The 27188-nt window shown below is 38.6% G+C and overlaps 1 protein-coding gene across 3 annotated transcripts in view; it reads left to right on the top strand.

The window, feature by feature from the left end:
• Nucleotides 1-27188, top strand: part of ITCH (itchy E3 ubiquitin protein ligase) — a 57835-nt gene that overhangs the window by 20435 nt on the left and 10212 nt on the right. For all 3 annotated transcript variants that reach the window (XM_005533288.3, XM_014261818.2, XM_014261819.2), the window contains exons 2-17: nt 5105-5195; nt 7706-7844; nt 9708-9832; nt 11037-11174; nt 13033-13075; nt 15081-15250; nt 16378-16612; nt 17806-17901; nt 19145-19319; nt 20171-20237; nt 21677-21761; nt 23237-23365; nt 24006-24078; nt 25457-25528; nt 26179-26267; nt 26926-27085. In XM_005533288.3, the coding sequence (XP_005533345.1) occupies nt 5126-5195; nt 7706-7844; nt 9708-9832; nt 11037-11174; nt 13033-13075; nt 15081-15250; nt 16378-16612; nt 17806-17901; nt 19145-19319; nt 20171-20237; nt 21677-21761; nt 23237-23365; nt 24006-24078; nt 25457-25528; nt 26179-26267; nt 26926-27085 (1866 nt within the window). In that variant the 5' untranslated portion in view covers nt 5105-5125. The remainder of the gene's footprint in view (nt 1-5104; nt 5196-7705; nt 7845-9707; nt 9833-11036; nt 11175-13032; nt 13076-15080; nt 15251-16377; nt 16613-17805; nt 17902-19144; nt 19320-20170; nt 20238-21676; nt 21762-23236; nt 23366-24005; nt 24079-25456; nt 25529-26178; nt 26268-26925; nt 27086-27188) is intronic.

Raw genomic sequence — 27188 nt, forward strand, 5'->3', positions numbered from 1 at the left:
CTGTATCCTGTTACATAGGTTCTCAAAACCATTTTTAAAATTACTTGGTATGTTAAAAGAATTTTTTTCATTATGCAGGTTTGTTTGTCCATTACTGAAATGGCCAATGCACTTTGAATAGGAACACCTGCAAAGAGCAGTTTAACTTATTCTTAAAATTGATTACTAAACATAAGACCTAAAGCAGCCAACATTGTGGAATTATTTCTCTATCTTTTAAGGAGCATGTGGCAACATATTTCCAAAGCCATGCGTGTTAATACAGTCACAGGGTTTCATTCTCACCTTAGTGTCTTCTGTTCTTTGAAATAAATACAAAACAAAATTGCCTTCTTCAGTAAGCTGGTTCCTTACCAGGTAAATTCCAGTGCTGAATAGAGTCACCCAGGATAAATTGGTATGACACTGAAGGTCTCTCAAGCTGTTGATAGCACTTTTCTTCTGTATATACTCCCTGATTCTGTGGGTTGGGGAGCTCCTCCCCAGCTCCTCCTTTCCTTTACTTTAACCACGAAGCACTAAAAAGGATGGGGAGAAAAGCAGCTTTCTCATGATTTCTTAGAAATATAACTGAGGATCTTCCTTTGCTCTCTTCCTTTTTCCCAGTGTAGCATTTGGACTTCACTCTCCTCCTTCTTCCACACTCCTCGCACTGTAAACTGTGGTGGCAATTTTTTGTCGTGGATGAAAATGCCCCAGCACTGCTGGGTCAGGCCAAAGGGGATGCACTGCAGGTGGGATTCAGAGAACAGGACCAAAAGAATGCGTGGTCCAAGTTTCCTGTTGCAAGGCAGGTTTGTTCTAAGCAGTGTTTGTTTGAACTTGCCTGAGTACCAACAATGGTGCGTGCAATTAGGAACCTGAGTATAATTTATTGAATAATTTACTTATTAAGGTAGGATGTTATAGAACCAAACCTCCCTTGGAGCAGGTATGCAGCCACTGAGGAAATTCAAACAACGATTTCAATGGTTTATTTTTAATGGCAAGAAGATATTCTTTCTGTGTTCTATCTTTTTATATGCCAAATAATTTGTCTTGTTTATTTCTGAGAAAATCATACTTACCTGATCATGCTCTAGACATCCATTATACTACGCCAGTCATTGTGTCACAGCTCTCAAATCTTTCACTTAACATTCCTAAATTTCAGATTCTGACAGTTTCTTGGAAGTTATTTGCAGCATCTTAGAGAAAAATAGCAATAGGAGTTTACTATAATTTAAAACAAAACCAGAACAACAAACCAAAACACCAACTGCCCTAAAAACCTCTAAACTCAACCCAAACCACACAAAATCCCTAAATATCCATGAAGATGTTTGATTTTCTACTGCAGAAAAAAACCTGAACATGCATTCTCAGCTTTGGAATGACACTTTCAACTTGTGAAAGAGCTTGTAGCATTACATAGAATTTATAAAGACATTTGCCCTTCACATTCCTAAGTACCATTTCAATTATAATAAAGCTAGAAGGAAGTACTTTAACAATGATTGAGGAGGGTTTTTTTTTTACTTTGTGATTAGGCTTACAGGTAGCCCTAGGTTGATTCTGAGTTGAAATCGACTGCAGTTTTTAATAGAGTAGTTTATACACACAAACAATTTTTTTTGGTGTATTTGTTATGTAAAAAGAGTAAAATGTTAAAAATTAAGTGTAAATAGACAGTAGCTGAGTATGTGTGACTGATGGCGTTACTGCCTTTTACACTCTCTTTTGCTTCTTTCTAAGTCTAGCTTGTTAGTCACTACAGATCTTTCTTTGGCTAATCAGTATACTTTAGCTTAGTTTCCTAACAAAACAAGGTGTACATAATTCCATCTGTTCTCTTCCCATTTTCCTGTGTTTTGCACTACAGACTTTCTAAATTACTGATCCATTCCAGCTAAAAACTGATGGAGATGGAGAAGTTGATTAAATATCTATGAGTTGTGAAAAATCCAGATAAAGTGTATACATGTGTGGTAGGGAAAGGACTTAAATTAGTGCCCAGCTGAGAGAAGAGCTGCAGTGTGTTTTCCATGATTATTCCTTGCTGGAAGCTTGTCATGGAACCAGCTATTCTGCTTGTGGAGTCTTTCTCAGTGTGCACTTAAGGGGAGTAGAAGAAGCACTGGAGTCAAGGTATTGGAAAACATGGAAAGCGAGGTAGGGATGTTGAAGTGCAGGGCAGAAGTAAATTGTTGCTTCCTTCTCCTTCCTCTGGAATTCTGCTTTTCCTGGTTAATTAATGGAGCTTGCCATAGTGAGCAGCCCCTAGATGTTTCCAAGAGTACAAGAAAATAAGACTCTTTGGTTTTATTGTTCAGAAATAATGAGAAACTTTCTAGGAGCTGAGAGAACTAAACAATGGGTAGTGCACTTTCTTTTTTTAGAAGTTTCGGCAGGCAGTGTATTCCTGGAATTTTCTTTAAGCTGGTTGTTGGTGAAGGCTGTCTCCCAACACGTGTTTATACATCCACATGTGTTACCTCAGCAGGTGTTTGCAGGACACTCATTTCAGATGTAGTTAAACTGCTAGACTTTCTCTGCATATTCTCAATGAAAATGATCAAATATTTCTAAAATCATTTTAATGAGTGTTATAAATGCATATCATATTATTAGCTTTTTGCAAATATTATAATGAATGTTATATGTATAAGATTAGAAAATTTAGCTGTATTAATATAGTTTCCTTTATTTCTGTTATTGATGAAACTTAGAAATAGTGGTATAATACATATATGTTAAGCTATGGCATAGTATTAAAACAAAAACTACTTTTGTTTGTATAACCCAAAGATTGAAAAAGATAGCTGGAGACCCCCCCTGCCTTCGTAAACTATCTTATCCAGATGAAGACAGCAGTGATCAGAACTCTGGGGGAGAAATTTATTGCATTTCTGTTATCAGGGAATGTAAATCTCGATGGTGCCAAGAAGACTGATCTATTGGGAAGGGGGCAAGAGAAAAATAAACAGAACACCAAAGATCCTAAGAAGAATGTATGAATATGTATGAGAATTTATGGATATGTAGTGGGGTTCTGTTTTTCAGGGAGAATCCTTTGTTAGTAAGGTGTGCTCTCTTGGCTGAATGCAGAGACACCCGGCCGTATCTGTATACTTCATTTTTATCTCCTAATTGTCTTATTATTAAACTTTTAAATTCTATAAGAAAAATATGTGAACCTTGTTTTTCACATGAGTGTATTTGCTGGGTTAGAAATGGAAGTTGGCTTTAACATGTGCTTCTGAATGAGTGTTGTATGGTGTAAATGCTTAGTGTGGGAGTTCAGTGGAGAGTGATCCCCTCCAGGAATCCCAGGTGTATTCTGTGCAGTATTATTTCTCCAGGTGGTAACTGGCAGCTCTTCTGTAAATCCAGACTCCTTCAGACTATCCAATGTGTCTGTGTTGGTCTAGATGTAATCTGATTGCTTTCATACAGCATAAAGGATACCCAGGAAGGTTGGTACAACTAGTCAAAGAGCAGAATTAAGAATTGCCCTCTAAATCATTTAAATTTAGGGTACTTTTTAAATACTTACATTAAAATCTTTCTCACTCTAACATGATTTAAATTTGTGTGATTCACACCTGAAATTTAGTAACAGCACTGAACTCTACTAACAATACCAAATACTATCTGAGCAAGTCATTAGTACCTTTCTTGGTGGTGTCACACTTTCAACAGGGAACACTGGCATCAGCAAGATGCAGGATGCAAGAATTACCCATTTCACCAATATACCACCCAAATATCTGTGGGATTATAATTTGCACAGTCACTGTCACAGACATTTGCTTCACATCACAGCCTCCATAAAGTAAGTTGCCATATCGAGACCCTGATCTCCTTGTACAAATTCTAGTTTCCTTGGTATGGCTGAACATGTTTGGGGTTAGATAAACTGCTTGCGGTGTTATCAACTGTAAGTTCATAAATGGAGTCTTTTGACTCACAGCACAGATAGCAGCAGCCTAAGCTAACACTTTTCCTTTCCTTGTTGGAAGTAATGTGTGCAGAAAAGTGCTGGAGAGGCATGGGATGTGTGCTTTGCATTAAGATCCCATCTGGTGGCTGCCCAAAGTGGAGCATCAGTGGGGGCTCAGGGCTGATGAGCAGCTCCTTGGCCACAGCAGCTGTTCCCCATGAGAGAGGGGTCATGCAGAGAGGTGCATTAATGGTCTGCTGTAGGTTCTGAGTGGGGAGACAGTGTGGAAGTGGCACAAAGGAGGGAACATGGCATGGCAGGGAAGCAGGGAGTGATCTGGAAGTTGTATCCAGCAGGCTGTTCATTTTTGCAAGCTGGTAAGAGATGCTGAGGTGAAATGTGTTTTTAAAATGAATAGGGGTATCTGGGTATTTCCAGAGTGATGTCTGTGTTCAATGTAATAGTACACAATTTAATTTCTCTGAAGCTCTGTGATGCACCTTGTTCACTTTGTCCCCCCCAAAACCAAATACTGCAAAGAGGAACCTGTGCTGCCTTGGGCTGGGAGGATCAGACCAGCCTTGGTATGAGGGTTGGGGTGTGCCAAGAAGGAAAGTTGTGCAGTAACTGAAAGTTGTCTTGCTCTCTTTCAAAAGTGATGTATTTCCTTTTTTATTTAAGTGCTTTGTAGAGTTATGGCCCCTGTCTGTAGACTTGCTCTGACCAGGTAAAAACAAAAAAGATATAAAAGTAGGTTTCTCTAAATTTCAATTTCCCTTTTCAATTTAATAATTTATTTTCAGGTTTTTTGCTATGCTTGTGGATTGTGCCAAGTAGTACTTGACACAAAAAGATAAACTTCTCCAGGATTTACAACACCAAGACAAGCAGGTGTTTTAGACATAAGAAGTACAGCAAACTTTGGAATTAGAACATGATTCACTAATTGACAGATTGAAGTGACAAAATCAAAAGATCTATTTTGCCTAGAACCTGAATAGTTACAGGTTGTCTAATAAAGACTGAGCCATTTGTAAAGGATTTTCTGTACTTTGGGGAAAAGAACTAAACAAACACCAAGCGTGGTAGATTTGTTTGCACTATAATGTAGCCACGTGTCAAAAAACAGATGAAGTTTTGAGCTTCTGAGTATTGAAATGTTTGCATTCTCTCTTCTTGCAGATTCAAGATCCAGCCCATATTATGGCTGGCAGTGGGTCCAGATCAGGACCAGCCAGTGGGTTGTCCATGAAATCACAGCTTCAGATCACTGGTGAGTCTTCTGAAATTATCTGTCTTTCCTGTTTAGAAATGTGACAGCATTTTTTCACAATTAAACAGAGTTTACTGTGCTGCATTTCAGGAAGATTTGCATTGTAAAATGCTCAGGAGAAGTTGTAGTGGTTTAGGCAAGATTGATGTTAGGACATCATTACTCGGCAACAATTTTATTCTGGATTTTTATCTAAAATGCATTTTAAAATTATGCATACTTCAAAATATGTAAACTTTGAAATAAAAAAAAAAGAAAGGAATAATTCTTTTTGGGTGCTGTTAAGTAAATTGTAGAGGCAATCCTCCTGGAAATGTAATTATTATATAAAATAAATTATTATTGTATAAAGTGTATTATTATACTGCTTGCACTCACTGAAACTTGGCATTATATCAATCTGACACTTTTTCCTGATACTGCTATTCATTAAAGTTGACTTACAGCTTCTCCCTTGTTATATGTTTTTATGGCCACCATTGAAATGGATTTTAAAAAGGATAAAAAATGTAATAAAAGTGTTGGTGAGAATATCAATATTATTGAACACCTCTGGATTGTTTGGAAATGGATTTAGATAACAGGCTTTTCTTTTTGTAGTGCCTCACCAACAGAGCAGCTGTTGAAACTTAATTACCAAGGTTTCCTCACTTTTTCTCTCTGGAAATTTAACTGAGGCATCAAAACTGAATGGGAGGCCTGGGGGTGTGTGCAGGTCTCTTTTTAAATGCATCAAGAGTAAATTTTGCACCCTCACTGTGAAGACCTGTGGGCATATGTAGTAGTTTCAGAAAAGGAATATTGTGAGGATGAAAAAAATTGTCAAAAATGGAAGGGAAAACTTTAGACTAGGAAGAAGGTTGGATTCCACTAAGTTACACAGGCTGTAGCTGTCCCTCTGAGGTCACAAGTTTGTGTTTCCTCAATAGGTTGTGAGGCTGTAGAGAACCTGTCCCTGCAGGTTGATATTGGAGAGAAATTGGAAGAGGTTTTCACAGAGGTACCTCCTTCACACAGGGATGGAGAGCAGAGCCAAGGATTGAAGTGGTGATTGCTGTCCAGGCCTTTTCCCTGTTAAAGGCCTGAGACTCAGACAAAGACAGTGAAGCTAAATAAATGTCTCAGTGAATTGAGACTACTGAGGTATTTGAATTTGAGGTCTGAATTTCTGTAGATGTTCAGCCATGATCTGCAGCAAACTGTTGCTGGTGTTACCTCCCACATGTCCTACCCACAGTGCCCCATTCTGCTGCCCTCATTAATTTTAAATGAATTTTCAGGGTGTCTGGGTAAGAACAAACCTTGCAAGTAGGTGCAAATTTGCTGATTTCTGCTGTTCCAAAGCAGGCCTTTGAGATAATTAAAGATGTTGAGGTCTGAGGTGCTATACCATAGAAGTACTGGAGACAGGAGGGGAAGGATGGGGTGCTGTTTGTGAAAATGAATGAGTTAAATTCTGTGAGGTGTCTGTAATACACAGAGAAAGAGTTTTCCTTGGGAGCAGTTCAGAGCAGTTTATACTAAGCTACTTCTCTAAATCTCTAAAGGAGCATAGACTATAAAGGGAATCTGGGGAGATTAGCCAGATGGGCCTGAATTAGTCATCTCTTTTTTAAGGATGTAGTAATGCTGTGGTGGGTGACAAACACACAGAAGAGTAGGTTATTTTTTGTTAGAACAGTGAATTCAGGGGCCAACTGGAAATGATAATATCTTTGCCTTCAGTACTGTTTTGTGAGTTCAGTGTTGCCATTGAATCCAAGAACACCTATGACTCAAACATCAGGGTAGATGCACGTCGTAAAGGAGGCAGGATATAACAGTGGTGTTTGGAGAGATGGGAATGCTGTAGTCAGTAATACTGAATGCTTAGAAAAAAACCCCAAATACCAAAAAAATCCCCAGTCAACACCCAGCACACCCTCTCCCCACCAAAATTAAAGCTCTAGAGCTGCAAGTCCTGTCCAGATTTGTTGTTGCTAGAACAGGAGGTAGTTACTGGAACCCAGGGTTTGGATTCAGCTTTTCAGTAGGTTTACTTAGCTACAGAAAACTTTTCACAAAAGTAATTTTCTCAGTGATGTTCTGTTCATAAGAAGTTGTGGCAATTTTCCACAATGCCTTGATAAGAGGCAGATCACGTTTTGAGCTTTTCAGCAAGCAGTGTAATAAACTCCAAGAATTCTGTTGGTTGGTGATAGACAGGAGAATGTTGTAGAGGATATTTTCTGCTTTCAACACCTAAGCACTTCTGTGGATCTTGTAGTGGTTATGATTATTTAGTATCTCATGTTGCAATAATATTGTTGCATGTTTTAGGCATTTTTGTGAGCTGTGGCATTGTATAAATGAGCTGGAATGTAAGAGGGTTTTTATCCTTTATTTTCCTTGAGTGTTACCGTCGTGCATCAATGACCTGACACTTGAATACTGAAGCACCCAACTGAAAAAATACTATTTGCAGTTGAAATATTCCTGAGTAAACTACTGTTTTTTCTCTTTCTTAACAGTTATTTCAGCAAAACTAAAAGAAAAGAATAAATGGTTTGGACCTAGCCCTTATGTGGAAGTCTCAGTAGATGGACAGTCAAAGAAGACAGAAAAATGCAACAATACAAATAGTCCAAAGTGGAAACAGCATCTTACAGTGTAGGTTTGGTTTTATTTTCCAATTCATTTGAGCTAAATTAAAGCAATTGACAGTGGGCTTGAAGCTTGTGTTTTTATTTTAAGCAGTGACTGGAATGTTGTATGAGGTGGTGACATTTGTATAATTTTTAGAGTAAATATAGTACAGTCTAAAACAGATATTTACAAACTATTGCACTGCTTGTGGTTATATTTTGTATTATTATGTGTGGCATATCAAAGGAGCTCTTAATTCTGTGAGTAGCAAGGACAGTAAAGTAATTTAATATTAAAACTGATGGTCCTTATGTACATTTTTGTTGTCATACTTAAAGTTACAGTTTTCAGAAGTTCTGTAGCTGAAAAGTGGAGCTATTCTTTGTGTCCCAGTAGGTGCACCATGCCATAACACAGGTAACAGTAGGCTCTTGTGCACCTCTAAATTCAAGCACAAATCCACAATTCCCAATTAATTTACGCAAATTGTTAGTACAAAACTAATACCAGATTCAAGATTAATACAGCTGTTGATGTTTGCTTGACCCAATATTTGTGTTGTGAATAAAGAAGATACACTCTATAGAAGTTCCATAAAATTTAGTTTTCTCTTAATGTCACATGGAACTCTGGGATAAAGACTGGTCTGTGCTTGCACATTGGACAGGGACTTTCCACAAGAGCATGCCAGGTGGGATATTACGAAAAAATTCTTCCCTGGGAGAGTGCTGAGGCCCTGGCAGAGGTTTCCCAGAGAAGCTGTGGCTGCCCCATTCCTGGGAGTTTTCAAGGCCAGGCTGGATGAGGATTGGAGCAGCCTGGGATAGTGGAAAGTGGGGTGGAATGAGATGGGCTGTAAGGTCCCTTCAATGCAAATCATTCAGTGATTCTGTGACTTGCTTGCACTTAAATTGTAGATTATTCTTCTTGAAGCACCTGGAACATTGCCTAAGGAAAACATTTTTTGTATCTGTACTATTATTATGATTTAGATTACTATGAAATTTTAGTTACTACTATTTACTACCTTACTTTGCTCTGAGATATATCAAGAAAAATAAAATTTTGTGCTTTATATGCATGTAAGTGTAGAAGAGCAGAATTTTCTTTTACCTTTTAAATCTTGCCTTTTTCTCTTCCATTTTTTAAATGGGAATGTGTGTGGTTTGTGCTATGCAAATTCACACAATAATACATGGGCCATTTTTGCTCTTGTTGAGTAGGAGCTGAGCACAGACACCCCCTGTATATCAACTTCATTGAAAATTACACTAAAACATGGAGCTGCGTGAAGTAAATTGGTTTTTAGGAAATATTTTGGCACAGCTGCCTATATTCAGATTCAGGATAAAAAGGAAAAGTGTAGTGGCTTCTGCAAATGAGGGTGAACCCTCTCGGGGTTTTCCTCCTTGGAGATTGTTAGGCGGATCTTCTGAAGGGATTGTCTGACTGTGAAAATCTGGGCTTATCACCCATTATACAGCTGAAATTATCCACTGAGAAAATAAGCAGTCATTTGTACCCATTTCTCACAACGAAAATAATTTAAAACTATATAGATATGAGTGTTCCTTATAGAACAAGAATTTGGAATTGCTGTCACAGAACTTACTGTGTATTACTGTGGAGTTGCTGGTAGTTTTTCTATATTTCCCTTAAAATAGTAATAATAAAAAATGTATTCGGTCTATGAACAGTCTTGCAACAGTCTTGATTGACATGACATATCCAGGTGACATGAGAATGCAATAATTGGAAATGGTTTGATGTTACCACCATAATTTCTTTGTTTTTAAGTAGCTTCTAGGGACAGTGGAAGTAGATGACTCAGTTCACCCCCTTCCCTACCAACAAATGCCCTAATAGCGCTCAACTTTTTCTTTTCAGAATTGTCACTCCTATAAGTAAATTAAACTTTCGTGTCTGGAGCCATCAAACATTAAAGTCTGATGTCCTTCTGGGAAGTGCTGCTCTGGATATTCACGAGACTTTGAAATCCAACAGTATGAAATGTAAGTCCGAAATGGAGCATACCTCGGAATGCCACAGAGTTCCTCAGGAATTGTCTGTTAGTGAACATGAATGCTGCGTGCACCTCTGGAAATGGCCCTTATGAGTTCCTTTTGGTGCCTCTGGTTGCTTTTTGAGCTTCCTCCTACTTTTTCAGAGTAATCTTTTTTGGTTATACACAGGCTGCCGTGGTGTTCCTGAAAACAAGATATTTTTCACTTTACTAGTGTGTGCAAGACTGAGTGAAAGGCTAATTAAACAGAAGAGTTTCCTTTTACATAGCTTGAAAAAAACTGCAGTTGGGATTGGTGCTAGACAGGAAAGTGTAAAATTATTTTTGTTCTAAATAGTGCTACCAGGGGTATGTTGTGTTATTTCATTAGTCTTGGAACTAGTTAGGCTTTGGGTAGCATGTGCATCCTGGGAATCTTGAAGAAGAAATACAGAATTTTTCAGACACATTACAGCACTGATGGGGCTGCAGCACAGAGTTGTGTGCTGTTTTAGTCCTGTCTGTTAAAGAAGTGTTGGCTTCCCAACTCTCACACATGGGTGTTGCAGACAGAGGGTGTTGACAGCAGTGAGAGCTGCTCTCCTGACAATGTCTGTCCTGCTGAATCTGGGTGAAAATCCCCACGGGTCAGTGCATTTGCTGTCTGACACCAGGCACCTGTTGGAGCTCACAGGGGTTTGTTTCAAACCCTTTCAGTAAGAATACTTATTTGGAATTATGTTTCACTGAAAACCCTGAATATACCATTGGTCTGGGGATATGATGGAAAATATTCACATTCTGAATATGAATCTGGATGTCATTAGGTAAATGTGAAGTTTTTTAGTCAGAGGACAGAAATTATATCTGCTCTTAATCAAGAATAAAGTGAATTACACTTCCTAACTCTATTTTGAAGGCAGGTGCATTAATTGTTGTAGAAATGTGAGACTTAATCTTTGCTGTAATGATAATCTTTTCTAGGCAGCAACAAGATGATGCTCCGCTTTTGCCTTTTTTGTAGAAACAATAACTTTCTAATAATATATGAAAATGCTCAGTTTTACCACACAAAAAAATAAAGGAGAGGTAGAGCTGTAGTTCTGGGGGGATCCTTGGAGATTTTTCCCCCCTTGTTCACTGAGGTCTGCAACAGGCTTCTTGAATAAAGGCCCTTTTTTCTCATGCTGCTTTTGTTCTCTGTTTTTTTCCAGTGGAGCAGGTAGTGGTGACATTGCACCTGGTTGGTGACAGGGAGCCAGCAGAAGTGGTGGGAGATCTGTCAGTTTGTCTGGATGGAATGCAGGTTGACCCCGAGCTCCTGACCAATGGGGAATCTTCAAGTACAAGGAGTGAGTAACTTTCAGTCCAAATCTACATTTTTCTGCTATGCAAAGCCATATTTGGGGAAGTTTTAACACAGTCTTTAACACAAATAAAAATCTGGTTTGATCTCATCATCATCTTAGTAATAAGTATTCTGCTTACTAGGAAATGTGGGTTTATATTAATTTTTCTTAAAATAGCTCATCTTAATAAATGTATTCATAGATTTAGTTCCTGTGGGGAGCTGCAGAGAGGGATCCACTTTCTGTTTAGTTGGTCTGTACAGTTTTTTAAACTAAAAACATGAATACATGTAAAATATCTAATTACAATAAAATAAAAAGGTAATTCTAATTCCCTTGGAGCAGGACAGTGGAGCATTTCTGAAATACTGTACATTGAGAAGTAGAACTAGATAAAGAGTTATTTTCCTAGGAAGCAGCAAGAGAGACTGTCTGTCTGCAGTAGTGACCAGTTGGACACTTAATTGGCAAGTTCTAGGTTTCTGGGTTGTGGGGGCTGGCTTTTAAAGTCCTAGAGGAAGCTGCTTTGAAATTTCATCTGAGTATCATAGAAAAATTGAATTAATATTCAAATTCTGTAACCATTTTTTCTTAGAGCTTTTAGTCCATTTTCTTTGCATTTTGTTAAAAGGATCGATTGCACAGAGTAATTGTGTGAAATGTTATTTGTAAGTAAAAGCCAGATGCTGGGATTTTGTGGGACGTACAGAGCAGGGCTGAGGTGTAGGGATAGAAATATCTAGTGAAAATACCAAATTTTTTTTTTATGCAATATTTGATTTTCATCTGTGCTTTCTTGGATTTCCTAAAGTGAAAAAGGTGGGAAAAGTCATGGAGGTAGTGGAATTTAATACAATTTAAGGTTGGGCTCGACACAGCAAGCCCCAAGTTCAGCAGAGGGTTCACAGATAATCAGGGGACTGGAGCACATAAGGAAGGAGTTAAATGTAAGAGTAGTCTAGCACATTGTTCAGACTAAAGGCACTTCAGGTAAACACATTGTTTGTGGAGTTGCTTTTAAGTTAAGATTTCTCTTGCTGGGATTTAATTCCTTCCATGCACAGTCCACTAGCAGCTCATTATCCTAAGCCTTTCTGTGACTGCATCCTTGTCTTTTGCCTAGATCTGTCCACAGTTTCCATCAGAACTGAAAACTGATTTCTTTATTAATGACATTTGTTTAACTCTATGGAAATGAAGTGTTGTTCCTGTCTACATGAATGAGCAGTTCTGTGCTGCATATTCAAGGTTTGCAAATGCTGGCACAAAAGGCAAATATTTCCAAGCTGACTGAATAAGCAGTTGCAAAACATTTGTAAGTCTAGGTTGAACTGCTGTAATGCTTTTGGAGTATAGCCATATTTTGTACCTACTTCAATGTCTTTATGTTAAATAATTTACGGAGAAGGGGAAGGGTCTGGGCTAGAGAGCCCCAGAAAACAAAGCCGCCAGCCAACCAGAGAGGAGATTTTAGTGAAGTTTTTGCCCTTTCTGCTCTGTCTGCCATCGCTGAAAGAGAGAGAGCTCCACTTAAAAGAATGAATACCGCTAGAAAGACAGTGTCAATAAACTGTATGTGTGTGTTTGGGAATATCCATACCGTCAAATGATGTCCTGTCACATCTTCCATGGAAGGTAGAAGTATTACAGTGGCAGTGCTTAAAAAAATTGTATTCACATGCATAAATAGAGACATGCAAAATATGTACACCTTTGAAACTGGTAGATAAGCACATAGTGTCTCACCTCTACACTTGTAATCACACACAAGAAGTGTGACCATTAAAGGCTGCTGCTTTCCCTGGAAATGATTCAGAGTGTTGCTTATGCTTCTGTTGTCTTTTTCATCCTGGTATTTAAGGTCCTACACAGAGTGAAAACTCCAGAGTAAGGAGTGATACACGGTAAGACTTCTTTCCTCCTTTTTTTTTTTCTTTTTTTTTTTTAAATTCTGCCTTTTTGTTTTGCAGTTTTGAAAGAGGAATTGTGTGTTTTGTAAAGAAGACAATGAAAGATTTATGACTATGCCGTGCAGCAGTATCTGTTAAGATCTGAGCATGCCCTAAACAAAAATATTGAACAGTTGCTCAGCTCCATTGTCTGGCCTCAGTTTTTCCCATTGTGTTCCTCATCCTTCTCCCAGGGATTACCTAAAGTAAATCATATATTTTAAAAACCCCAAACAAATGGCACTGGTTGTTTTTACACTGGTTTGCTTTATAGCATGGAGGTATCAGAATTATATTTAGCTTTGTTAAGAAGATCTCTAAAGCTGTCTGGCACTTACAGTGCGCTAAGGCTGATATCGGATTATGGACCTTGCTGCCTCGTAGGATAAGAGTGTGCCCAGCACCATGTTACTTTAATTAGTTCCCAGTATTATGAGTATTTTAAGGATCTGTACAAGGCATAGCACTCTGGATGACATCTGGAATAGCCAAGATAAATGTCACTTTTTTGTTTGTGTTCTTGGCTATGTTGTCTGAAGTCTTCCCATGAAAGTTTGCTTTTGTTCTGTTTCCTTTTTGTGTTTGAAAGAATGCTTAGATGCCTAGATACTCAAAATACCTGAGTGTATATTAGAATAATAACAGCAATAACAATAATAACAATTCAGTTTCGGTATCAGCTAGGGAGCTTCTGGTGGTCATTGTGAGGATCATGTAAATGATCAGGAAAGTGACTTTCTACAAGGGTATGACATGAAATAGCAAGGGGGAATGGCTGAAAAACTGGGGCTAAACCTCCTACAGACTTGAGATCACTAATGATTTGGACCCACTTTCAGAGACATTTATTTTGGGGTTGTTGTATTATTAATTACATGCACCACACCTGGTATAGAGCAAAACTGTGATTGACCATGATATTGAGGTTAAATTGATATGATTTTACTTGGTCCTTTATGACTTGTGATTTACTTAGCCTTACCTACTGGGTTTTATTTTGTGTACATTTAAAGGAATGTAATTTTAGAGGTACTGGGTTGAAACTGTAACCTCTTCCTTTATTTCTGATGGCTTATGTGCTTGACCTGTAAATCCACTAGAATTTTGGTTGACAACCTTTATGTTATGCCCAGCATATTCTGAAAATAAAATGCTTTAGAATAAAGATGTAGATACCTTTAATTCTCCTTAAGGAGCTACAAATATGTCAGAATAATACTCTGCTAGTGTATAATAGTGTAAGTGAACAGCACAGCATAAGGAAGTACTGCTATGTACTTGCTTAATTCTTCTAAGTTTGAGCAGTTTATATTCATAGCTGTTGGTCAAAACTTTAATGCTCCAACCTGTTCCAGAATTGAGTTTAGAGGGAAAAGTATATATGCATAAGTAAGATTTCTAAAAATTTGTAGTATATTGTGTGTTCTGAGCACATGCCAGCCCTGTGGAGTAAAGGCACACAGGCTGTTCTCAGGTGTTGGTCAGCTTCTCATCTCATTAGGGACTCATGGGCAGAAATAGCTGAGCAGCAAAATCCAGAGCCTGGACCTGAGGGCAAGTGTATCAAATTGGGAAATGAAAGAGGGAGATTTTGGTGTGACAGATGTTATATACCTCTATTTCACCACCTTTCCATCAACTCAGGTTTTAAGTACCACAGGAGATAAACTCTGAGTGTGTTTATACGATGTATAGATACTTGGAATTATTATGTTACAAACCTCACATAGTTGTAACTACTGCATTCTAGTGTCTTTCACATGTCTTTTCAAATCCCCTGGAAGTGTCCCAGGCCAGGCTGGATGGTGCTTGGAGCAACTTGGTCTAGTGGAAAGGGGCTGGAATGAGATGAGCTCTGAGGCCTGTCCCAACCCAAACTCTTCCATGATTCTGTGATTTGCAAAGTTTCGTGTTACCCATGCACTACTAGAACAGTTCTCTGTGTCTTTTCCTGCAAAAGGACTAACTCAAATGGCCTTGAAAACTGTGAGGATGCTGCTTCCAGTGAAAACAAGACTGTTAATGGCAGTGACTCTCCGTTACTCACAAATGGAAACTGCAAACCTGCCAGACCTCCCAGGCCTGCCAGGCCCCCACCCCCCACTCCCCGCAGACCCCCGTCAGTTGCTGGTATGTCCATGGGGCTGGGTACTCCTTGAGTGAACAGAACTGTTTCTGCTCCTGATGTTTAACTGCTCTTTTGATGGTAATTTCTTTAGCAGGTCATTTCTGAAGAAGTACTTTTTAGCTTGCATTTGGTACATGTTGTTTAGTCATTGTTCCTGTTACTGGAAATTTCTTGTTTCCACATGTGTTCAGGGTGATGGCAGGTAGTGATGGTGCTACAGAGAGTGGAGCTGGGACCAGGAGAGCATGAGTGCTGCTGCTGCACTAAGGCACCCACTGTGGGTGGCATGAAATCCACTGAACTGAACTCAAAGAACTGCCTCAAGCTGATATAATATTGGGTTCTGAGTTACAAGTTATTGGTTTCTACAATTGCAGTTAGATTCTGTGAAGTTGCATTAAAACGTTCATTACTCTTCTCTGCTGAAATTGATAGATTTTTTTAAATCTAGTTTTACCTTCTACCTGAAGGCCACTAATTCTGAAAAGTTACTTGATGCTTTTGGAGTAATTCCTTTACCCCCATATAATGCAATGTTTTGGTAATCTCATTATTACAATTGATAAATGCTGGGTTTGGATGGGCTCTGCAATACAGTAATTACTTTAAAAGATTAATCCAGTGCAGTTAGTTAATGAGACTTGACCTGTTCAGAACTTCAACTAGAAGTTCAGCTTCTAACCCCACCCACCAAATGGCATTAAGATAAAACTGAAAACATTTAAAGAATGTCTGTGTTCCCCTCCCATTGTGATTGTTACTTTCCATGCAATATCAAATCTCCTCTTGGAAATTTTATGCCTATCATCACTTAAATTATTGTTTCAAATAATAAATGGAAAATAATCAATTCATTAGTACGAGGAAGTAGATTTTTATCATCATTTAATGTTTACAGAATGCAGACAAGGTAAATATCAGAAATATCAAAATGCTGTTGATGGCAGTTCTTGGATTAAAGCATTTTTACAGTTAGACAGAATTGCTGTTTAGTTTTCATTTGAGCTGCAAAACGTGGCCAAGGAAACAGCAGTTCTGGCAGGTTTGCTTTTGTAATGTGTAACTTCTACAATAGATTGGTGATAAAAGTCAGTTAAAGGCTTTTTCTCTTCTCTCTCTGACATCATAGCAAGTGCAAATGGTCCTTCATCCACATCCACAGAAAGCGATGGGGCCAGTGCAGGATCACTGGCAGGTACAGCCTCAAATACACCTTCGGAGCAGAGCCCTGAGGGGGCAACAGCAGCAACCACAGCTCCTGCCACTCCTGCACTCACCACACCTCCAGTGTCAAGACAAGTCCAGCCAGTAAATCCTTCACCTCAGGCCCTTACTACAGTCAGCCAAGGTCCTCTTCCACCTGGGTATGGATTTAATGACTTCTTTCTCCCCATGTGTGCTGACTTTTCTGGTTTTATTTTATTTTATTTACAGTAGGTTTAGCAAACCATTGCTAATGTCTGCCTTTTGCTGCCTGACAAAAATTCCCCAATATGAATTTGGAGGGTTTATAACTGTTTTGTATGGTTGGTCCTCAAGCATTTAAGGAAATAATTACTTCTAATATTTATCATATGTTCCCATGTCAGTGAAACATAGGTTTAAAACAGTGTGACAGCTTGTAGTCTTCAAATTAAAATAAAGTCACATAGGAAAATTTTGGTACGGATAAGTAGAAGAAAAGCTGCTGTTTGCAGTCCTGAAGATTTGGATTTCATACTGCAGCTCCTGAGAGTAGCATGGACATGCTGCTGTGCTTTGGATACATCTGAAATTTATCAGATGGTTGGCCTATTGCCTCAAAGCTCTCAGCTTTAAAAAAAACAACAGCAAAAATGTTTCTTGATTCTCTGAGTGAGGGAAATCCCAGTGTGAATGGTGTAATTGCTGAATTACCTGTCTTGATTTGCAGGTAGTTAAACCAAAGGGTAGGAGAGGTCTGAATTACTTTACAGGATAATGGAAATAAAAAAGTGGTCTTGAAAACATCAGTTGTTGCTTTATCATTTTGATTTCAACAGAAATGGCAAATAGCTTTTTTTTTTCCTCTGTGATGTTACATCTGATGCAAATACAGAGATCATTATTCCAAATGCTGCATATGCAGAAAATGTGACCAATGCCCCTACAGTGATCTATGCATATACTTGATCACTGAAAAATGTGCATATATTAGAATAATGCTACTCTAAAAGGGGATTATGATCTATAGTGTGTTCTGTTCAACAGATTATTGATGCACTTGATATTGAATACAAAGTTTTGCTAAAATTGTACACCTAGGCACAAATTTGAGCTTCTGTTTCCCAGAAATGTGGTAATGTACAATTTATTTATTTTTTAAATTTTAGTTGACATAGAATCACTGTTAATATGAATGGTACCACTGTATGCTGCACACTGTTCTGGTGCATCTCATGAGCCAAGGGTTAGTTTTAAACATTTTGTTCAGATGTATGCATTTTAGGAAAATAAACATTTCTCATCTTTATGCTGTAGGTGAGTGGTTGGAGTAGTTTGATCTGGAGGAAGATTAAACTTTTTGATCTATTTTCAGTTGGGAGCAAAGAGTAGACCAGCATGGTCGAGTGTACTATGTGGATCATGTTGAAAAAAGAACAACGTGGGATCGGCCAGAGCCTCTTCCTCCAAGGTGAGCCAGGATCAGCCATTCAATCATCTCAGGTGTCTGGGTTTTTCAGGAATTAATTGCCTGACAGTTTGCTAAAGCTGGAACAGATATTTGAAAACAGAAATGTGAATCCAGTTGTTCCAGGTTGTCTCTGAGAAATGCATACAGAAAAGAGCTGAATGTCAATAATAACCAAATCTGAATTTCCTGTCAAAGATCAAGCCAAGTGCATCTTTAGTGTCTGAGAAACAGATTTCAGTTAAAGACAGTAGACACCCCCAAGAGTAAAAGAGAACCAAAACCACAGAAAAGTATTTTGGGACTGACCTAACTATCAGCTTGAGCTGGGAGGTAACCAAACATTTTGGTTTGGTTACCTCTTATCCTGAGGTTACTGTTTGCAGGCCTTTGATCTTGTTGCAGGACTCCCAGCTGCCAGTTTATTATGCGCATAGAAACCAGCTTTCATTATTAAACTTCTTCAGCTCTTGGCATCAGAACAGCCAGCAATGTTAGTTCACAGTTGCTGTTTCTTATTTTTTAACAATAGAAGAAAAACACAAGAGTTATTCTGTTGCACTTTTTCATCCTGAAATGGTTCACACGCTATGAAGAGTTAAAAAGCGAAAACATAGGATAGTAGAGAACTTGATATCAAAGAACAAAAACAGTCTCATAAATGGAACCTTCCTATCATGTTTCAAGTTATTTTGAGATCTTTGAGCAGATGAACTTGTACATTGCTTAAGCTGACTTAGACTGGGAATGTTTTTCTTTCATGTTTTGTAAGTAGCACTGATCTCATAAACTGAAAACTAGGAAAAAAAAAAACAAAAAACAACCCAAAGCAGAGCACCAAACCCCATGCCCAAACACACTCAGGTGTTCGGAAGTCTTGTGTTGAGTAGCTTAAAATGTTAGGGCATTTGCTGTGTTTTAGGAGAAACCATCAGGCTTGTGTTACAGGCTGAACTGCAGTGATGCCAGCGCAGTATGGACAGTGGTCTAGACAGCTCTTAAAAACTATTTCAAAAAACCCTAAAAATACAGTAAATTCAATGGATCTTTGTATAGGATGCAAAAAATAAGAGTGATTCTCATAAAACATTTCTAGCTCTTGCATCATTTTAGCAGAGGGTACAAGGAGAAAAAACTGCTGATGAGCCCATGCTCGGTGTTCCCTGCCACCATGCTGGCCTCCAAGTGCTTCTGAGTCCTTAAATTGCTGGCTGTTGACAAGTGTGGCTGGTCTTTTTTCCCAAAGCTGGGAGCGCCGAGTTGACAACATGGGGAGGATTTATTACGTTGACCACTTCACCAGAACGACGACATGGCAGAGACCAACGCTGGAGTCTGTCCGGAATTACGAGCAGTGGCAGCTCCAGCGCAGCCAGCTCCAGGGAGCCATGCAGCAGTTCAACCAGAGGTTTATATATGGGGTAAGAAATACATGAGTGGCTGAGGGCTAGGGTGGTTTTGGGGTTTGGGCATGCCTGTGGGTAACCTCTCCCCATAAAGGCAGCAGACTCTGTTACGGTTTATGATAATTTATCTCTGTGTGTAGCATGGCAGGGAGGGCTCATTGTAATGTTAGTTCATCTCCTTGCAGTCAGCACATGGGGATTAGTTGTCACCTCAATATAGGGTTTCTTAGATAAAATTTAAGTACAATATTGATAAAGCCTTTGGTTCAAAACATACAGCTTAGTAGTAAGCTGGTTTATTTGTATTATATCTTGTGTTACCATGGTCAAACACCTGGGAGGTAAGCAAACTCACAGGCCATACATTCCTGCTCTGGGTAAAATGAATTATGCAAAATGAATGTTAGGAGAGCAGGGATTCCAGCATTTTTAATTCATTGTTTGCCTGTGAGGAATAGCAGACATTCGATCGCTCCAACTCATGCTACTCATGCTCATCAAGAATGGTGTAGGTTCTGATTTGCTGTATGTGTGAGAATAAAAAGGAGCCCGTAAGTGCTGGTAGAGAGAACTGTACTGAGTGCAGGAATGAAGTTTCTGATTGTTTTGGGTGCTACTGTACTAATTTCCTCCTGTGTAGGCAGGGGTACTAAACAAAGAATAATTATTTCTTGGCAGTGTAGTTAATTAAGGATGCCAAGGTCAGTAAAACAGGCCTTTTCTGTGGAGAAGAAGGAACAATTGGCATCTTTGCCTATGTGTAACATTAACAAAAATTTACTTCAATAATTCAGGATGGGTATGGTTGAACATCTGGAAAGCAAATGACTAGTCACTAATGCCTCATTTGTTCATGTGACTTGCAGAACCAGGATTTTTCATCCACACAGAACAAAGAGTTTGATCCTCTTGGCCCTCTGCCACATGGATGGGGTAAGACTAACTTGAATGTGTTTTGTAATGCAGTGTAATTAAACATTAAAGCATACTTCTGCTAAATTATTTGTCAGCTGTTCTAAGCTGGTTTTTAAAAATTAAAACTTGGATTAAAGGTATTTTAAAATTAGATCTAATCAAATGTGCTATTAAAGCAGAATCCTGACTAGGCTATGACATTTCAAAGTGGTTTAGAAACTATAAGGTGTTCTGGTTTACTCCACTGTTAACAAGTGTAACAGATGCTTTAACACTGTCATCCTTTTGAGACTTTTTCATTCCCCCCTATCATCCTATTCCTGCTAAATCAGGCTCCAAATCCTCTCTAAATCAAACTGCCAAATTCTCTCCCCAAGACAGCTCTTGAAGAGTTTTGTTGGTCTGAAAATGTTTTTTATAGTGACAACTAACCTCTTCTTGATTTGGCCCTCTCCCTGGAATAAATTTGTTCTTGTACTTAACAGGGTTGAAAATTTACAATTAATACAAATTTTGGCAGGGTGTAATAAAAAAATAGAAGTGTAAAACTACTTTCTGGTGTGACTATTAAGCAGATGTAAAAATTCAAGTTTTATGATATGTAGGCGAAGCTCTCAGAATTCTCTTGTGGAATTTGGAGCAAGTAATTACTTGGCAGAGTTGGACTTGAGGTGTTGTTCATCTGCTTTTCAAACAGAATTATTTGGATTTTTAGTCCTGGTATTGATGCAACTTTGTGCCATAAAACTGTCATTCCCCACACTTGTGCTTTTGTACATTACATATATAGCATTTCACAGAAAGGTCTTTAGGCTGGCATTGTCCAGGAAATGGCAGACTCAGTCTCCACATTGTGTGGGATTCTGCTGTCAGGGCTCATAGGCGAATGCCTATTTACAGAAGCTTTTGATCTGTGGTAGTTAGATTTTGATCCATTTTTGTAATTTGTTTCTCTTGCAGCACTAAATAAAAATGGTATGAAGAGCTGCAGAATGGTACAGAGGAGCAAGCTAGGGCATTTCTCATAGGCAGGGTTAGGTCAGTGTATGTCCATGGTTCATCTGAGAGGAAATATAAATGGGTTTTCTTGGAAACTGCATTGACCATTTTTTATTCCCTGCTATAATTTGAACTTGAAACCCCCTTGTACCTTCTTGCTACTTTTATGTGCATCTGCTCCTTCCTCTGTGTTTGCTTCCTGTGTTGCTTGTCAGGCACATCACTATGTTTGACACAGCTGAAACTTCCTGTGGACAAAAAAGCTTACAGTTTTCCCTTTTTCCAGTTAATTTTTCCTATAATTGAAAAATAAATTACTTAGTAAGAAATTATGTCAACGAAAGTGAAAATATGTTGAGGAAACCTGAGTGCAGGAGAGGCTGTAGTAGGGTGTGGTGACAGTCTCAGCATTATATTAAAGGGGGAATTGAATTTTTTCTCCTTTTACATCTTTTCAGAAAAGCGAACTGACAGCAATGGCAGAGTGTATTTTGTCAATCACAACACACGAATCACTCAGTGGGAAGACCCCAGGAGTCAGGGGTAAGAAATCAGTTGCAGTTGCATGTACGATGAAAGTGTAAATGAAATTAAAATGTAGCCGAGTAGAGTGAGCCAGGAATTGCTGCCCACAGGTGAGACATGGATTGTGAGATGCAAACACCAGAGAGCTCAATATCAAGTTGAGATATTGGCCAAAATGGAAACTGTCACAATATTACTTTGTCATTCTACAGTTACCAGGAAAGCCTTGGTCAACAGTAAGCAGTAAGCTCATTCCCTAGGACAGCTTCTACTTTTCATAAGTAATCAATTACATTTGTCTAAACATTTGTGTCATTGGAGGAAAGAGAGACTTCCTTTGTATGATGAATGCAGAGTCTTGAATAAGACTTTGGTTGTTTCCCAGACAGTCACAGAATTACAGAATGGTTTGGGTTGGAAGGGACTTTAAAGCCCTTCTCGTTCCACCCTCCTGCCATGGCAGGGACACACGTTCCACTATCCCAGGTTACTCTAAGCCCTGTCCATCCTGGCCTTGGACATTTCCAGAAATAGGTAGGAGACAGAAAGAAGGCAGACCCCAAAAGCTGTAGCACCTTTCCTCACACTTTTTTAAAAAGGAGTAAAGGAGACAGTGAACTTGAGGCACTACTAGAAACACCAGAGTTCTATTTATTTTGGGCTCTGTCACTGTGAAGTCTTCGAGGTGAGGAATGGAGGCAGGAAGTTGAGGGTGAGGTGTGTTCAGTCCCAACTGCTGTTTGAGCTGAAAAAGTCTGTTTGGTGAAGCAACTTCACCTGTCCCCCTTGGAGGAGGGGAAGGGGGACAGCCAAGGCTGTGTGAGAGGGATCACAGCTGGAGCCACTCACCTCTGCAGCAGACAGCTGTGGTGAGCAGTTACTCTTGGAGCACCCCAACAACAGAATGTTTGGGCTGCACAGTCAGGACATGGTATTTATGGAGGGAAGCCACTGGGGAGCACTTCACAGTGATACTACTCAGATCTTCCAAATATATTGAGATCTACTTTGTGTAGACAAAGCAAAACTGAGTTGGAAATCGTCAAAAAATTCTACGTGATCACTATTTGTATTTTCTTTTATTTTTGTCATTCTGAAACATTTTTGGCTGCTGTGATTTATACATGAGGCACCAAAAACTGCTTGTTAAAATTATGTCAGTTTTGGAATAAAAGCCTTGTATTAGAAGATAAAATTCTCTTGTTTGTGAAGGAAACAATAAACCTTGCTTACACTTTTCCCTTAAGGCTTTTTCTTGCCTTTAAGGTAGTGCAAGCAAATGAGCTAATGTTTACTTAACCAGTCATTTTGGTCTAATTGAGAGCTGACTGCAAATTTTGGAGAGGGAGGAAAAAGCTAAAATAAATCCAAATGGAAGCTTTCTCAATCTGTAGATTCTCCAGGTTTTCTAAAATGCTTGCTGCCTCAGATAATACTCGCTTGACTTAATCTATTAAGTTGATCAGTTACCATGTATTTCCTTTTACCCACAGTCAGTTAAATGAGAAGCCCTTGCCAGAGGGCTGGGAAATGCGATTTACTGTGGATGGAATTCCCTATTTTGTGGATCACAATAGAAGAACCACTACATACATAGATCCCCGCACGGGAAAGTCTGCTCTGTAAGTGTTCTTAATATTTTACTTTGGTTTCAAAAATCAAGTTTAGCACATGTCATTTTTGAAATCTTTGGTTTTTTCCTCTTACTACACTATTAGATAGGAAGGTTTACATGGAGCATTGTCCCTTAATTACCTGGGATTTTTCATTCACTGGAAGTCCCTGAGGAAGGCAGAGTTCTGAAAACCGCAGAATCCTTCTTGCCACGTAGTGTAGGAGATTTGAGAGTAATGGAGGAGCCACATCTGTCCTGTTGATGACCAAATCCCTTCCTTAGAGTTACTAGTCTCTCTCTTTAAAACAGACCCAACCCTTTGTTTTTTTTATTTTTTTTAGGAACCAGAATGAAGTTGAAACCAGTTTACCTCCCAAGTTAACTGAATGTTATCAGATCTTTATTGTTAGAATCTGTTTTTACAGTTAATGATCAGGTAGTGTTTTAAATGTACTGTTAAGCATTCCACAGTTCACAAAGGAATATTTTTCTTTTTAGTTTAAAAACAAAAAATTACGCCCCAAAATCAAAAAATGTGACTAGACAGCCAGCTAATCAATACAGCTGTATAACTAATACATTTGCAGGCTTTTACTTCAGTTAGAAAAACACTTGGAAATTCATTCTTTTCCTTCTTTTGGTTGCAGAGACAATGGACCCCAGATAGCTTATGTGCGTGATTTCAAGGCCAAGGTGCATTATTTCAGATTCTGGTGTCAGGTATGGATTAATTTTTTGGCAATTTTGGTTTTGCTTGCATGCTTTCAGTGCCTTTTTCAGTGCCTTCCAATAAAGGGAATCAAACTACTCTAAGGATAAAGGTGAGTTCAATTAGGAGGGAGTAAATACAGGAATTGTATCATCTCATGTAAGCTTTAAAGCAATGTAACTTTTGGCTTTAAAATATTTTATAATAAAGGAAAACATAAATTTTCCTACTTTTTTTGAAGTGGTGTGTTTCTGAATAGTGTTTTCTTGCTGCTGTTAATGCAGGAATATATGGAGGCACAGTATTTTTAGAGTTAAAACAAGATCTGCTTTCTATATAAATACTCACTTCTGATAGAAAATGCAGGACATTTGTGACACAACAGACATGTCCAAGCACTGAGGGATATACTGTGGTGCACGTTAGGGTGCTCTAACACAATATCAAATTCCAGTGAGTCAGTCTTGGTCCCCTAAGTTCCTTATATCAAGAGATGAAGTAACTTGATGTTTAGGAAAAAGTCTTTGGTTTAAATGTTCCAGTTTTTCAAGAGTCACTGAATTATCCTTTGAAAACAGTGGAGAGACTAGCCTCGTTTTTCAGTTGGAATTTTGTGCAGTATAGCCTGAATGTTTTAATTTCTTATTAAACTGAAAGAATCACAGAATGGTTTGAGTTGGAAGGGACCTTGAAGATATCTCATTCCAGCCCCCTGCAATGGACAGGAACACCTTCCACTATCCCAGGCTGCTCCAAGCCCTGTCCAACCTGGCCTTGGACACTTCCAGAGATCCAGGGGCAGCCACAGCTTCTCTGGGCACCCTGTGCCAGGGCCTGCCCGCCCTCACACGTGCTAGGAATTCCTTCCCAATATCCCACCTAAGCCTGCTATCTGACAGTGGGAAGCCATTCCTTATGTCCTGTCACTCCAGGCCTTTGTCAAGTCTCCATCTTCCTTGTTGGTCCCTTCCAAGGAGTGGAAGGCCACAATTAGGTCACCCTGAAGCTTCTCCAGACTGAACAATCCTAATTCTTTCAGCCTTTTCTCATAGGAGAGGTACTTCATGTGTCTCATCAATTCTGGGGTAGAAAGCCTTCCTCAGCTGGGAATATGTTATTGATCTTCATGTTTTTCAGGATCTTGTAGGGGTGCAATATTTAACCTGAGTAGCATCTGGAGGTGTGTTCATGTCACTGTAGATAGCAATGTTGGAACCAGTCTGTTCTCAGATTAAATTACAATTCAGATACCTTGATTGCTGTGCTTGTTTTATATTGATTAATGAAATTCAGCTGTACCTTTTAATACATACAACAAATAGCAATCCAAACTCAATAGTGAAAACTTTAAGTGATTGTACCATTCATCTCTCAAAAATTTCCTTTCAGCAACTGGCAATGCCACAGCACATAAAGATCACAGTGAGCAGGAAAACATTATTTGAGGACTCATTTCAGCAGGTATTGTATTAAAACATGGGAGTAATATGCATGAAAAGTGGAGTTATCAAATTTATTCTCACATGTTATTTTTGAGCCTTCAATATCTTGCTAATGTTACTTTAAGTCTGACTAACCAAAAAAAACACTAGTGTAATAGTTAGGCAGCATTGGCACTTAAAAGATCATGCTAAAATATGAAGTTCTAGCACTGGTTTGTGTGACAAAGGTGATTTTTTTTATTTTTTCCTCAGAATGATTTAAAATCTGAGTTAATTTTGAGGAGAGTGCTGAGGCAGAAGAGCACCCCATTCTCAGGATGTTTCTGTGTTGTGTTTGTTGGTTCATTTTTCCTCACAGTGTGTTGTACTAGCATGGGCTATGTACAAAAAATATATTAAGTTGATCTTAGTCTGGTTGCCTTGAAATGAGTAATTAATTTTTTTAAAAACAAAAATTATTAATTCTACTTGCATTATTAGGAGTGAAATTCTTATTAATCTCTGTAGACCTAAGGTTAAAATGTTAAGGTTTTGTTAAGGTCTTTAGACCCTGATTAAAATTTTTCCAAATTATTAAATGCTCTAGTGCTTGCTAGAAAATAGTGGTAATTCTAACCAGTGCTTACAGCTATTTTCTTAAAAAGAATTGATTGTTTTTCTTTCACTAAGATAATGAGCTTCAGCCCTCAGGATCTCCGGAGACGTTTATGGGTTATTTTCCCTGGTGAAGAAGGTTTAGATTATGGAGGTGTGGCAAGGTAAACTACACTAAAATGGAAGATAATAACTTGTTCTGCAAGTGGTGATGTGAAGGCTTCCCCAAAGTAGATACTTAAACTGCAGTGCTTTCACAATAGGAGTGAAGTTTATTCCTTACCTTGTAACATCTGAGGCAGATCTGCAGGATGTTTGTATGTCTTAAAACTGTATAAAATGATTTTCAGTTTGCATTAGGAATGACTTTAATTATCTCCACGATTAAAGAGATGCAGCTTACTAAACTGAAGTGAGCCTTTGATCCAGCTCTTAATGTTGAAGTAGAGTTTGTTGAAAAAGTGTACAGAAATCTACATTTAAATCCAAAGTCATTACTGGAATGTAACTGAGAAGTGCATGTTAATTGGCATTCCCCAGCCCCAGATGTTTAGATCAGTGGTCGACTTGTAATGTGCTCATTTAGATAAGGGTGGGCTTTATGCAAGCCACTGACAGTTGTGTATCATTGCAACTTTGCATTTTAATTTGTAATTTGCTATCATTTCCCTTTGGTGTCAGTGTGGGCCAGCTGCTTTCCAGGGAAGGAGGCAGACTGTGCCAACAAGGGCTTGAGTCAATGTGAGTTAGCTACAGTAATTTCTGCTGTGATTTTTTTTGAAATTTTTTTGAAAACAATTTTTATCGTTTGTGTGATTTCAGGGAGTGGTTCTTTCTATTGTCACACGAAGTTTTGAACCCCATGTATTGCCTGTTTGAATATGCAGGGAAGGATAACTACTGCTTACAGATAAACCCAGCTTCTTACATCAATCCAGACCACTTGAAATATTTCAGGTTCATTGGGAGGTTCATTGCCATGGTAAGTCCTAAAGCTGGAAGCAGGTCAGTCCTGTAATTTTTCTATAAATAAATATTGTGCCATCAGATGGATAATTAAAAAATCCATTTTTGAGTTGACAATA

Source organism: Pseudopodoces humilis, chromosome 19 (assembly GCF_049639895.1).
Source record: "Pseudopodoces humilis isolate 2021_Gansu_Grassland_sample_001 chromosome 19, ASM4963989v1, whole genome shotgun sequence".
Classification (NCBI taxonomy): domain Eukaryota; kingdom Metazoa; phylum Chordata; class Aves; order Passeriformes; family Paridae; genus Pseudopodoces; species Pseudopodoces humilis.